At 41.0% G+C, this 13,445-nt stretch overlaps 1 protein-coding gene across 2 annotated transcripts; it reads right to left on the bottom strand.

Annotated features, from left to right (window-relative positions):
- Positions 1–1,700: 1,700 nt before the first annotated feature.
- LEO1 (LEO1 homolog, Paf1/RNA polymerase II complex component) lies at positions 1,701–13,055 on the bottom strand. 2 transcript variants are annotated; one of them, XM_071755187.1, is made up of 12 exons: positions 12,934–13,055; positions 11,082–11,807; positions 10,715–10,819; positions 9,899–9,993; positions 9,109–9,254; positions 8,293–8,377; positions 7,828–7,922; positions 7,346–7,480; positions 6,616–6,751; positions 6,132–6,318; positions 5,758–5,855; positions 1,701–1,970 (listed from the first exon to the last, which is right to left on the bottom strand). In XM_071755187.1, exons 1-12 carry the CDS (start codon positions 12,989–12,991, stop codon positions 1,902–1,904), a joined length of 1,935 nt encoding a protein of 644 aa, XP_071611288.1. In that variant the 5' UTR covers positions 12,992–13,055; the 3' UTR covers positions 1,701–1,901. The 2 variants fall into 2 exon arrangements, with proteins under 2 accessions (XP_071611288.1, XP_071611287.1); XM_071755186.1 differs by having other exon boundaries at positions 1,701–1,974.
- Positions 13,056–13,445: the final 390 nt, after the last annotated feature.

Genomic DNA, 13,445 nt, shown 5'->3' on the forward strand with positions numbered 1-13,445 from the left:
ACATGAAATTACAGCATGCTGCATCCATAAATAATGAGCCCCTCTTCAAACAAGTTGCTTCTTCCTGAGGAGGTTACAAAGAGAAAGCAGGGAACCTTTTGTGAGGAACCAGTCTCCCAGCAGAGATCTACACTAAGAGGATGACAGGGTCAAAATTCCAGCAGATGGAGAAAGGCTCTATCTGCACATTAAAGAGGGAGAGGACCTTTTAGACAACAATTTAATCATTGAAAACAAAAAAACAAAAACAAAACAAAACAAACAAAAAAAAAAAAAAAAAGAAAAAAGAACAGTTTCTCAAGTACTTGGACTTCTGAGTTGAACTTTTTCACTTTCATAGTTGCAAATGTCCCCACTGCAGTCAGCAGAACATATTAACACATGCAGAGCTCTGTCCTACTGCAGCTGCAACACCTCCTGTACCTTCCAGGCAGGTGAAATGGAGGCAGAGTGTTTTGACAAACTATTTGCCTTAATAAAGATCCCAACAGCACCATGTCCAGGTTGAAAGCTGTGCCTCAAAGAACCAGGGAGTGTCATGAGAGCAAGATGAGGCACTTGCACCTTTCTACTGCTTTGCAAAAAAGCAGAATTCAGCTGAGCAGGACAGAGACAGATAACAGTCCCTCTTAGGGAAATATCAGCTACTTTATTTCATCTTATATAACACAAATCCAAACCATAAACTTCACAGCATCACTCAATGGTTTTGTTTAGAGAGGCATTAAGCTGGTTCTGTTTTCTTTTACCTTTTTTCAAGTTCCAACCCAACACAGATAATATCTGTATGCTGCCCTGCCAACGTGAGAAGCTACCTATGGAAATCTTTATCTTGGAAGGAATGTGGAAAAGATCAGCTATTTCTTCTAGCCTTTCCCCACTCTACAACTGGTATTGCATCATCAAATACACTGCTTGGAAATAGTGTGAAAGAAGAAATTATTCTGTCCAGAACATTTGCCTCCAGTGAAAAAACCCTGAAAAATATTAAAAATTAACCAAGCACAACAGGAAATAGCACCATAATGATCATATAAGATTCTCAGACACTATTACTAGGATGTATTTTTGCACTGTGGTTCATTAGATGTTTCAAAGGAGCCTTTCACCTCTGCTAGCAGAAATGCCTTAGGTTTTGTTTAAATGAGTGCTTTAGCTCTGATATTTACATCACTAGCACGTGCCTATGTATTATTATTATGTACTATTATTATTATCAACACTCAGACAAGATGTGGATTTTTATTCTGGGCTTCAATGAACAAAAAAGAAAGGTCTTCCATGATCACTTAATCCTTCTAACTGCAGGAACTTCACAGTTTACTCAAATATGATAAGAAATATTTTCAGTCACCAAAATACACCAGCACAGTTGTGTACTGTCCACACTCAACAGGAATAAGGAATACTGAGGAAAAAAGCAGAACAGTTCTATACCACTCACACATTCTTCCAGCCCCTCCAGACAAAGAGAGTAAGGTAATGACCACACCCCAGCTGGGCAAACTTAGCATTGAAGCATTCTTATAAAGATTAGAATGGTTTCTCCTAATGAACTTAGTAAAAATCACTGATTAATTCAATCTGATAACGAATTAATAAACTTCTCAATACTGGAATGTACTGTGCAAGATAAAAAAAGGGCACTGTGATGATCCCCAGTGCAACAGTTGCTGCAATAAGAAAAAAATCTTAAAAAGTAAAAGGAAGTCAAAAAACTTTATTCACACCAGAAACACAGACTTCAGTGGAATTTTCCTTTATCAAAATAACCCCACTATGGTTACTTACATCTTTGCTGTAAGAGAACTGTACAATATATATATAAATACATATAAAAAAAAAATCAACTTTTGTGCTTCCTCAGTATTAATCATCATCTTCTTCCTCTTCATCGCTGATCACATATTTCTTATGCTTCTTACTTGCTTTGTCATCATCCTCTGCTTTTCTCTTTCCAGAAGGTTCACCTTCCTAAAGGCAAAAAAGGACAAAAATAAACCAACATACTTCAAGCTTAGATAAACAACTCAGAAGAACAACAACAAAGAGACTTCAAAGTCTTCCTTATAAAAAAAGCTAAATTATTAGTTCTATTTTTTCCATTTTGTGCTTCTGTGATGCAGGACTCATGTATCAGTGCTTTCAGTCTCAAACCCAAGCCTGAGGGGGCTCTGCTGACCTCAGTGGGCAGGCAACTGCCTCTACTTCAAACAGAACCATGGGCTGGAAGTCATCCATGGCATAATCTGGATTTATGGCCCATGCAACACCATTCTCAGCAAGAAAATGTCTTAGGATCACAGGTAATTCCTAGAATTTGTACTGAATTTTCAAACATCCAGAAGCTTTTCCGTTATGGTACCCACTTTTATGCCCAAAATTAGAGCTACTGAGGCAAAGAAGTTGTTTAGTAGGGGTATAGGTAGCTTGCTTGTTTGTTCATTTAAAAAAAAAACATGAAACTAAACCACTCTCTGGCATAAAGGAAAAGGTGATTAGAAACCACTAGTACTGAGACTGAACAAGAGTTTACAGCTTAAGAAATACAGTCATTTAGGAGGCTTCAAAGTGCTGGTCAAATGAGCTCAAGTCATTAATTAGATATTTGCAAACAATACCATGACTTCCACAGGCTGGATAAGCAGTTCTTAGACAAAATCAAGAGGTTGATTTTTATTCTATGTGCCTTTATGGCAGCTCAGTTTAAATCATCCTTCCAAACAATATTAAGAATCAGAATGCTATGAAAATGTTTAATCAACCCACAACTCACCAGTTGTTACCATCAACTGTTCAATTTTGACATGAGGAGCAAGTGGTAGCTCAATTAATGTATAAGAAGTAGAATACCTTTAAAAATAAGCCAAGGTCTAAGTAGCTTCACCCATTTTTCTATTTGTTGGTTTTGTTTTGTTTACTTTTTTTTTCTTAGAAGCAAAACATATTACTTGGATTTTAAGAAACAGCAAAGACTGAGTTTCAGAAATTCAATGAGTTATTATAGTTTGAGAACACTAATAAACACTTTTTTATTCAGAACTTATTAACCCAGTACTGTGACAGTATCAGTTATGAAGTAATTTTAAGCATGGAAAACAGAAGGGTAGGGGTGGGAACCTCAATGACAGCTTCTTCCTCAGAACAAGGACTCTCTTGTGATCGAGCCAGGCTGCTGTTAAATGATTCATCTTCCTCTTTAGCAGAATACCCCCAATTACCTACATTAACAGTAAAACTACTTGCCATGTGGCAACAACAGATTGATGTTGGCAGTAATGGTAGCAATTTTTTATCAGGACAAAGATTTGTGCTGTGCTGCTGACTGACAACAGCCACCAAGCACGTGTAAAGGTGTCCTGTGCTTCATGCACGAGGGGCTGTACCACACACACCACACTTCCCAGGCAGTGACTGAAGCACTGATGCACCACTGAGTTGTTTGGGGTTTTTTTTAATACTGTAGCACCCCTTTGTGGCACTGATGGGAATACTACCTTAAAGTCACAGAATTTTAAAATGGAGGCTACTGTTCCTCCAGTAGCAGAGAAATGCTGTTCACTCCACCTTGTCTTCTGTGAAACCAGGACTGCAAAATCCTGACATTGCTAAACCATGAGCTAGCAACTAGTAGTGTCTTAAAAAGAAACAACTGCATTTCTACAAACAGAGCTCCCAAAACTACAGTTTTGTGCTTCCTTAATATTAATCATCATCTACACCTTTCCTCTCCAGAAGTACTGTCGTATTTTCTTAAATATTAAATATTTTTCAGTGTACAATACAAAGCCAAAATCTGTCTTTAAAAGGAAAACTAATTTTTACTTCTGCTTCACATTACAATGCCTATTGTGCAACTACTCAGCTGACATGAGTATAAGGGAAGAAGTGCCATAGCAGCAAGAACAAGCATAAGAAATGCCTCCAAAGAAATTCACAGAAAGCTCAGTACAGAAATGCAAATGGGAGCACACTTACCCCTTCAAAAATTAAAATTTCTTACATTATAGAAGCATGTGTCCTACTCAGAACTATGCCCAGTATCAGTCATTCAAACATAACTTTGGAATTTTAACAGCTGTGACTGCAGAAGTCTGACATGCATTCATTCAGCAGGACACACAGCAAGCTAAGCTTATTTCTCTTTTAAGAAGACATTTTATTATGGAAGCCTTTAAAATTCAAGAATAAGGTTCTAGCCACTTCAGCAGCTATTAGAATAGCATGCTAAATATTCCTGTAGGAAAGCAACTGGAAGAACTCGTAGGGCAACAGTTAAAATAATTTAAAGAGTTAAAATAATCTCTTAAAGAAAATGGTGCTATGAAGTGTTAAAAATATTCCATGAGTTTACACTGATCAACTCACCCTTCCTTTTTTAAACTTCTGCATAATACTCCATGGATAAACTTTTAAATAAAATACAATTTACAGTAAAACAGGACAGGAAGATTAATCAAACCACTATGCCAGTGTAAAAACAACTCCCATAACTTACAAGTCAGTAACAAGAACCTGGTAAGCTAAGCCAGTTGATTCTGCCACAGAAATGAAGGTGACACATCAGGTGTGTCCAAACCACCCCTCCTGAGCCCTGCTCAGCTCCAGAGAAATGCAGGCACTGCACCTCATGGCTGTGCTATCCTGATCAAGACTACAATAATGCAGCACTGGTGATGTCTAAAAGAAAGCAAACTAATGGGCCACTAAAACCAGGGCCAAACACCTGACCCAACCCAACTCCTTCCAACACAGGGCAGTGGGAAGCCAGGGGGCAGCATCAATTTAAGTTCCCTCCTCTTCCAGCTTCCCAAGGTACTCAGTAAACACTTGCCATGGGTTTTAGAATGAGAAGCAAGGCTCAGGAAACCAGACTACAACAGGGAGAGCTGATAGAGAACTGAGTTCCTGGTTCCCTTTCTACCACTGGATGAAAATTGTGAAGTTTTAATCTCAGAAGCAGTCTCTGTCAATTTTGGAAAGTGCTATACTCTCATATCTCACTGTATCAGGAGAAGTGACAATACTTGAACTAAACCTGAACAAATTATACACATGGAGATCCATTTGTTTATATGCAGCAGTCATAAATTATAAACCAATAAAAAAAAAAACCACTTAAGAAAACATCACTTCTGCTACAGCTCATGGTTAACCTGATCAAGGCCTAACATTTAGGCTGCTACTTGGGTGATGGATAACATCTATTTAGGAATGGACTCTAACTCTTTTAAACTCCATTTTTTAACTCTCCTATTTAAACAGAGAAGAAACACTATGTGAAAATGGTTCCTACATTTTAAACATAATAATAATTTAAAACATAATAATTTAAAACATAGCAATAATTTTAAACATAGTAATAAATTAAGCAATGTTTATGGAGCATGGTCTGCTGCATAGTAAACAGGAGAAAACCATGTAGCTAACGAGACACTGCACTAGGATTCTGATATTAAGTCTTCTTACTCCTTGCATAATTCTGGTAAAGTCATTTTACATAATTTTGCATAAATTTTTCCACCATTAAATCAGCAGCAACAACGTTGACCTCCTATGGGAGTCACTCAGGTCTATGAATTAATGCAGTGTATAAGAAATTGGTGATTAATTACCAAGGAAAGCACATCAAGTCAAATAATACAATCATTACAGCATAAATCAAACTACATGTGCCTCAGCCTTAAAAACTGGATCTAGTGCAGGAAATGCTCCTAACTGAAAATGAGTAGCTTAAGAACAAAATACTTTTCTTACATCATCACTAGTAAGTTTCTTTGCCTTGAGCAGTCTTTGTGTTCTATCTTCTTCTGAGCCTTCATCACTGTCAGAAGAGTAGATCCGAGCACGTTCCTCTGCAGAAAAAAATGAAAAGACAAATACTTAATCTTCATCTGAAATTGGTAAGGAAGACAGAATATTAAAAATCATTCTCTAACATTTAGTTCCTCAAAGAGATGGCAGAACCTAACTCCAAGGTAAACAAAAGAAACTTGTGCAGGCTGGATTCACGTCTCCTCATGTATCAAAGGAAATGTACTGTAAAACAACAATCTCACCAGGACTCTCTGTGAAATTAATCCCTCTGCTTAATCATACAGGCCCTGCTCACAGGCTGGTTTTATTATTACCTCTGATGCCACCTTTGTATCTGTTTTTGATAGCTGCTAGACTGATTGCATCATCTCCCTCATCCTCTTCATCATAGCGATCAGGTTCTAAATAGTTGGCACTCAGCCCACGCTGGTGCTGCTTCTCCCGCATCCTTCGCTGCTGAGATTCTCTACGAATGGAAGCTCTTAATCTCTCCTCTTCTTTCTAGACAAAAAGAAAAGAAACACACACAGACTGAGGGGGGAGGGGGGAAAAAAAACCCCAAACCAACTCAAGAGCACCTCTACTGTAGCTTTGGAAACAATTTCACAGCGGTATAAAGATTGCACACATTCCGATTTTTTTTTTATAATCTGTAAGGTTAAGTAAACTGTGCCCATAGCTCACAACTCCAAAACACACTGGTTTTCATAGTCATCAATTGTTCAGGAATGTTCAGCTATATTAAAGTTGTGATTTTTTTAGACTGAATCAGCAGATAAGAGTTCCATGCCACAATACCTTAATCATTTCTGTGCGCTGAGACTCTGGGTCACGGCCTGCCATGGGCAAAATGCGGATTTTCTGGGTCTTGGAACACCTGTCTGCCAGAGACAGAGTCATCTTCCTGTGAGTGGCACTGTCTGTAGAGTGTGGCCTGTTAAAGAATTGCTGTGGGTTAAAATGTGTCTCCAAGGAATGTACCAGTTTTTTAAAGGACAACAGTAGGGGCAACACACTTTAGATGTCAAAGATTCACCTGCACAAAAGCAACACATCATTCTTTATCTGCTTATTTACGTGCACTGCAACAGCTACTGAAGACACCAGTTCCTCTCAGCAAATCATATGCACTCCACCACCAGTCTAAATAATCATCCTCACATTTCATACCCATATGCTGTCATCATCACCTTGGCAGTGACTGTGCACTAGGAGAGGGGTGAGTTTCAGGGAGTATTAATATTCGTTCTGATTCGGAGGAGGGTTTGCACTTAAAAATGCAAACTAAAATATATATATATTAAAGAAATACATGAAGCATACATATTACAGCTACTGGCACATTAACCTCTCCAACTGGGACACCTAAGGAAAAATCTTACTGAAGAGTGACTCAGAAAACAGCACATTCTTATTAAACAGGTAAGCTATGAAAATTTACTAATGGATATCTCTAATCTTTATAACTGGTTACAACACTTAATTGCAGGAGTAGCAGAAATATTTGATACAGAACAGCAATTTTTACCTGAAGGTTAACTTTGTTTTGAAAACAGCCTGTCCTTGTAGACCTGTTCCTTGTCTGATAAACAAGTGGTTGTGATCTCCCTGCAGTGGTGCCTTGTACACATCAAAGACCTCGTTGCCCAAGTGGAGAGACATGCTTAAAAGAGATTGATTTATCAGTTATTTGACAAAGCCACTACAGTCTATTTTTTTTCCTCATTTATAAATGGAGAAAGCCTTCATGTTTCCTTTCTACATGTAGTTAATAATCATATTTCCATACAAACTAAGCAAAGGATAAAATTTTCAAAGCACTGAGACTAAAATCATTTCCACTGTGCAAAAGTGACATCAAAGTTTGTTTGCCTTCCAATTCTGCACACTATGGCACTTCACCCTAAAAACAACTGTATGCCTTCAGCAGCAAAAAATCCAAACTAACCTCCCTTCAGCAGCAAAAAATCCAAACTAACCTCCCTTCAACAGCAAAAAATCCAAACTAACCTCCCATCTGACCATTTGACTATCCGGGCATTGCTTTCTCTGATCTCATTCCCCTCCTCATCTCGTCGCATTCGCCACCGTATTGTGTTTTCCACCTGTGCAGAAAAAAACCAAAACACTTCTTCTAACTCATAGTAAGGAATAATGTGGTAAAATATACTCCAGATAGGTAAGGTAGGATAGGACACTAAAGAAGGGTAGGTAATTTGCAGCATGATGCAAAGAAATGAAGGCAAAAGGTATCGAAATGAAGGCAAAAGGTATCGCTTTTATAGGTGAAATACAGCTATGAAGTGGTTTGTTTTTTTTTTAATTTATTACTAAAACAAATTAACTTTCCTCACAGCTGAACTGGTCCACACTTTGATTTTCTGAACTGCAACTCAAAACATTTTAAGCTACCAGTGTCCACTGACACTGAAGAAATGTGGCTAGATGAGTGTAAAAGGAAAAATAACATTATACCTTGAGTTTTAACCTAGTTCTGCCCTCTTCATCAAGCATCTCCTCATCTTCAAATTCATCTTCATAATACTGGGGATCAAAGGGTCTGCAATAAATTACATAATACAGTCTTTATTATTAATAAATTAAAATGAATCCAGATTATTCTAGGGTTGCACAAAATAACACGTGCTTGGAAGCTTTAAGTTACAGATGGCACAACAGCAGGCACTGCAGCTGTGAGGCTGCCATTTCTGCAATAATTTACTGCATGGATTCTACACCACTGGAGGACTCTACCCAAGTGTCTTCACCACCACCCATTACAGGCCCTTTCACATTCAGACCCTCTAAATGGCTCTAGTTTAAGAAGCTTGGGTTACATAGCTAGGAAAATGAGTAACCAGCCTCTTCGTAGTTACCCAGTACATTTGGCACACACAAATAAAAAAAGGGCTCATTCTAAAATCCAAAATGATGTTTTTCTCACTGAAAAGTGCATAAGATTCTGTGCATTTGGCTCTCTCACCTCTGAGTGTCTAAACCTATGTTTAAAATTCAACTCACAGCACGTGCTTTCAATTAAATATTTTTGTTAACTTTTTAAAGACAAAATGTTACTCAACCAAGCTGAAACCCAAGCTCATAAAAAAAGTACTCAGCACTTGGCTAGATAACAGTAATAGAGACTTATATTGACTGATCACATCCACAAGTGTGCATCTTAATGTCAACCATTTAAAATACAGCCAATATATTTAATTGCATTACTAAAGCAAAAGCAATACAAGGGAGCACTAAAAAACCTTATCAGTCATGTATTTTATGTGCAATTACCTGGGCTCCACGCTTAGGAAGTTGGGCAGCTTCACAAAATACAAATCATTACCCAAGTCTGTGTTTACTTTTGGTATTTCTACCTCTATTCTGGTCTCTGGAATAGGCTCTTCCTCCTGCTGTTCCTGACTCAGCCCATTCTCATCCTAATGAAAAAAAAAAGAGAAGAGGAGCTCAGTGAAGAAAGTCCATCTGGCTACTGTTGCTCTCACTATGCTTAAAGAAATGCCACCTGCATGCACAGAGAGAGATCAGGAAGCTTTGGGTAAAAGAACTTACACGTTTTCAGGGAAAGCAATAAAATTCTGCATTTTTATATGCCACTTAAAGGGATTTCAAATACCAGTGTAAACACAAGAGACCAAAGACAGCAGGCAAAGGAGCTGACACACAACTTCAGCTAAACACCACAGAGTAAATGGAAGACTTCTTCTAGGTTAAAAATATTTTTAATTAAAAAATAATATTAAAAAAATATTAAAGATCTTAAATGAAAATATTTGCCACACAGCTGTACAATGTACCAAACATGACTTTGTGTTTTACTTGATGACTATCAAAACTACTCATTTTATTTCCTTCAAGTACAGACAGTGGGGTCGAGATGGGAAAGCCCAGATAAAATAATCCCTGTGATATTGCTAAGTATAAAAATAAGGGCAAAATTATCTGTAATGCTTATTTAATGCTGCTACTCTTTTTTTCTCTGAATTATTATCAAACTCAATCAGTGTTCTACATTTCAGAGAGGATGGGCATGTCTACAATATGAAAAGTCAAGTCTACTCACAATGGGCTGTCCTGGAGTTGGTGGTTTGTCTTCTCCATCACTCCCTGAGGAAATGTCATCTGCACCTCCAAACAGATCCATGACATCTGCATGCTCTTGAGCAGAAAAAAAAATACTACTTTAAAATATATATGCACACACAACTCAATATGCAACAAGAGAAAAAAAAGGTTAACACAGCCTTTAGTTTTATTAGCACTTACAAATCACCAACAAAGGTCAAAAATTGCAAATGTTTACATATCACAAATTATTCTCTTACCCCGAAAAACATTTTCCCTGTGTATTTTTAAGATAAGGATTTAAGGCATGTTTTTCTGAAAAGGCTTCATCCTTTAATAAGAAAATCCAGTTGAAAAGTGGCAAGAAAAGAATTAAAAGATCATCCTTCACACCAATAAACAACTGAAATATATGCAAACAGGAACTTCAGTAGGTGCTTTGGAAGTTTCACTTTTCAGAAGAATCACCATCTCTTTCTCAGCCAGCAAACATCACCAAACCTAGGACAGGTTCTCCAGGCTGCTCTGATCAGAGGCACTCTTTCTCAACATCAGTCAGTAAAAACATGTGAAACAGCATTCACAAAAAACCTGCCTCTCAGGAAGGAAACTGAAAAATGGAGAGAGATAACTGGAGACAATCAGCAGAAACACAGCCTGCACTCTCCCTCCCCCCTGAAAAATTCTTGCTGTGCTGTTTTGTTATTTCCATGGCATGACAGTCACACCACATAGCAGGGTTCTGCAGCAGGTGAAAGGGGGTACAGATGAGCAGTAAATGAACCCAAACCCCACAAAGCAATGTGGCATTTACCTTTCTGTCCTTCTGTATCACTGTCTGCTTCTGAATCTGATGCAATTGGTTTCTTTCTCTTCATTCGCAGAACTTCATCTTCGCTATCACTGCCCCTTGCAGACTCTACCAAGGAGCACAATCATTCTCAGCAAGTTAAAAATTTTGTTCCACATATGTACAAAATCTTTTGTATTAACAAGTTGATTCAGATGAAAACGAATTTAAAAGTGCTGCATAAAAAAAAAACATTACAAAGGTGACTGCAGTTGAAAGCTACAGGACTTACGCCTTTACACTGAAATCTGGAGTTTTCAGGCCAATGTAAATGAAATAAGAAAGAGAGATGAAACCAGGAGCAAGTAATAACCACCCCATTCAGTCCTACCAGATTTGTGCTCTTGGTCCTCCTCATCAGAGTGCTGGGCCCTTTCTTCATCATCAGAGTTCTGCATCTTCTCCTCATCAGAGTGCTGGGCCCTTTCTTCATCATCCGAGTTCTGCATCTTCTCTTCATCTGAGACCTGCGGCCTCTCCTCATCATCAGAGTTCTGCATCTTCTCCTCGTCTGAGTTCTGAAGTCTTTCCTCATCATCAGACCCCTGTGGCCTTTCATCTTCATCAGAGTTCTGCACTTTCTCCTCGTCATCAGAGTTCTGCTGTCTCTCCTCATCATCAGAGTTCTGCTGTCTCTCCTCATCATCAGACTGATCACTCTTGTCCTCCTTGCCCCACTTCTCCTCCTCTGAATGGGCCTTCTCAGAACCATCTCCCTCTGAATGATGACTGCCTTCATCTGACCCGTGCCCGTGATCATCCTCCTCCTCATCATGAGCAGCTTCTGAAACACTGTGCTGGTCCACATCTGACTGGTCATTATCTTCATGCTCAGAATGTCCTGAAGCTTCAGAGCGATTGTAGGATCTTTCAGAGTGATTGTCACTCCCAGTGTGATGGGATGCCCCTTCATCCTCACTATCATCTCCAAATAACTCCTTATTACTAGGTTTTACTGCCTCTCTGTCATCATCCTGGTCGCTGTCACTTCCAGAAGCATTACTACCAGAGCCAGCATTCTCCTGATAGGAATCAGATTCAGATCCAGAATCAGAATCTGCAAAACAAACATCCTTCTTTTAAGAGTTAAAATGTCCCTACCAGGGTACACATAGGGTGATGGGCAGTGCTTTAAAAAAAAAAACAGCACGCACAGAAACAACAAAGAAACAACCCAATTAAAAAAAATTTTAAAACCCAACCCTAAAGCCAGAGAGAGAACCTATAGAAGACTGTCAGAAAGAACTGCAGCAGTTACCTAGAACAACAAAATAAAATGTCTTCTAACAAAGGTGCAGCCAATGAAAGACACGATGAAAAACGACGGATGCCACATAAACTTTCCAACTACAGGCTGCTACCTGAGATTCTAAAGTTGTAGAACACATAAGCAATAGCACAAAAGAAGATACAACCCAAAATAGTGAGGGTTTAAGATAAGTACACACATAAATGCAGCTTATGAGTGCCTACAAACCTAAACCTGGCATTGTGTCTTCAGCTGTCTCGGGTACATGTCAGTTACCTGGGAGTTGCTCACATTCAGGCTGCTGAATGCTGCTCCAAGCAGGAAAAAACAAACACACATCTGCCTCGGATGATAATTTACAGAAATCGAGGTCAGTGTCTGAAGAATATACCAATGACTGAGGCTGGGAGGTGTCCCACCGTCTTCCTTTAGATGCTGACGAGCAGTAAAACTTTCCCGGATAACAAGGGGCAAGCAGGTAACGCTCCTCGTTTCCTCCTTCAAAACCCAACCAGCCCTAAGCGGCACCGTTCTCAGAACCACATTTTGCTCTCGCTTCCCATCGCGACTTTCCCACGAACGCGGTGATGGAAAACTCGCCAGGAACCGCTCCCTCCCGGAGCCCCCTCCGTGCCCGCAGGGGCTTTCCCGCAAAGGGGAGCGGGAACTCCCTCCCCGCACCCCGGCACCGTCCCGCGCAGGACAGCACCGCGTTCCTTGCTTTCTGCCCAGGTGCGAACAGGAGCCCGAGCAGTGCCGGGGGGAGGAGGCCCCCTCAGCGCTCCCGTCCCGGGGCCGCCGCCGCCCGCACCGCCCCTCAGGCCGCTCCCCCCGCCCGCGGCCGCCGCAGAGGATCAGCCCGGGGAAGGTGGCGCGTCCCGGCAGGGCCCGCCCGCGGGGCGCCGCGGGGAGGGGAAGGGAAGGAGCCCCGCACCTTTCTGCTCGGCCTCTGAGTCCGCGTCGCTGCCGAACAGATCCTCCATGTCCGCCATGCAGAGAGGCGCCCGCACCACCCCGCCGGCGCCGCTCGGTGACGCGAACGCTGCGCGCCGCAGGGCCCCGGGGGAAGGCGGGACCGGGAGCGGCAGCGCTGAAGGGCGGGACCGACCCCGGACCCCCCAGTGCTTCCCGGCCCTTCCCTCATCACCCACCTCCGGCGGGCGGGTTGCGGGTGCTCCACGCTGCTGGAGAGCAGGGGCTCCCAGCGGACCGGGCCCACCCAACCCGGTACAGCCAGATCCGGGCCCCGCTTCTGTGACAGAGGGGGGTGAAGGGAGGTCCTGGAGATGGGCTCCAGGAACCCGTGTCCAACAGAACACTCTGGGCTCCCGCCGCTGGAAGACCCCGGCCGCTGTGTTTGCTCCCCCGGCCTCCTCCCTGCGGAACAACCCCCCAAGCACCCATCCTGACATCCCCCCAGCCCTCCTTGCAGGGGTGTCCCCAAGA

This window comes from Heliangelus exortis, chromosome 11, assembly GCF_036169615.1.
Source record: "Heliangelus exortis chromosome 11, bHelExo1.hap1, whole genome shotgun sequence".
In the NCBI taxonomy this organism is placed as follows: Eukaryota; Metazoa; Chordata; class Aves; order Apodiformes; family Trochilidae; genus Heliangelus; species Heliangelus exortis.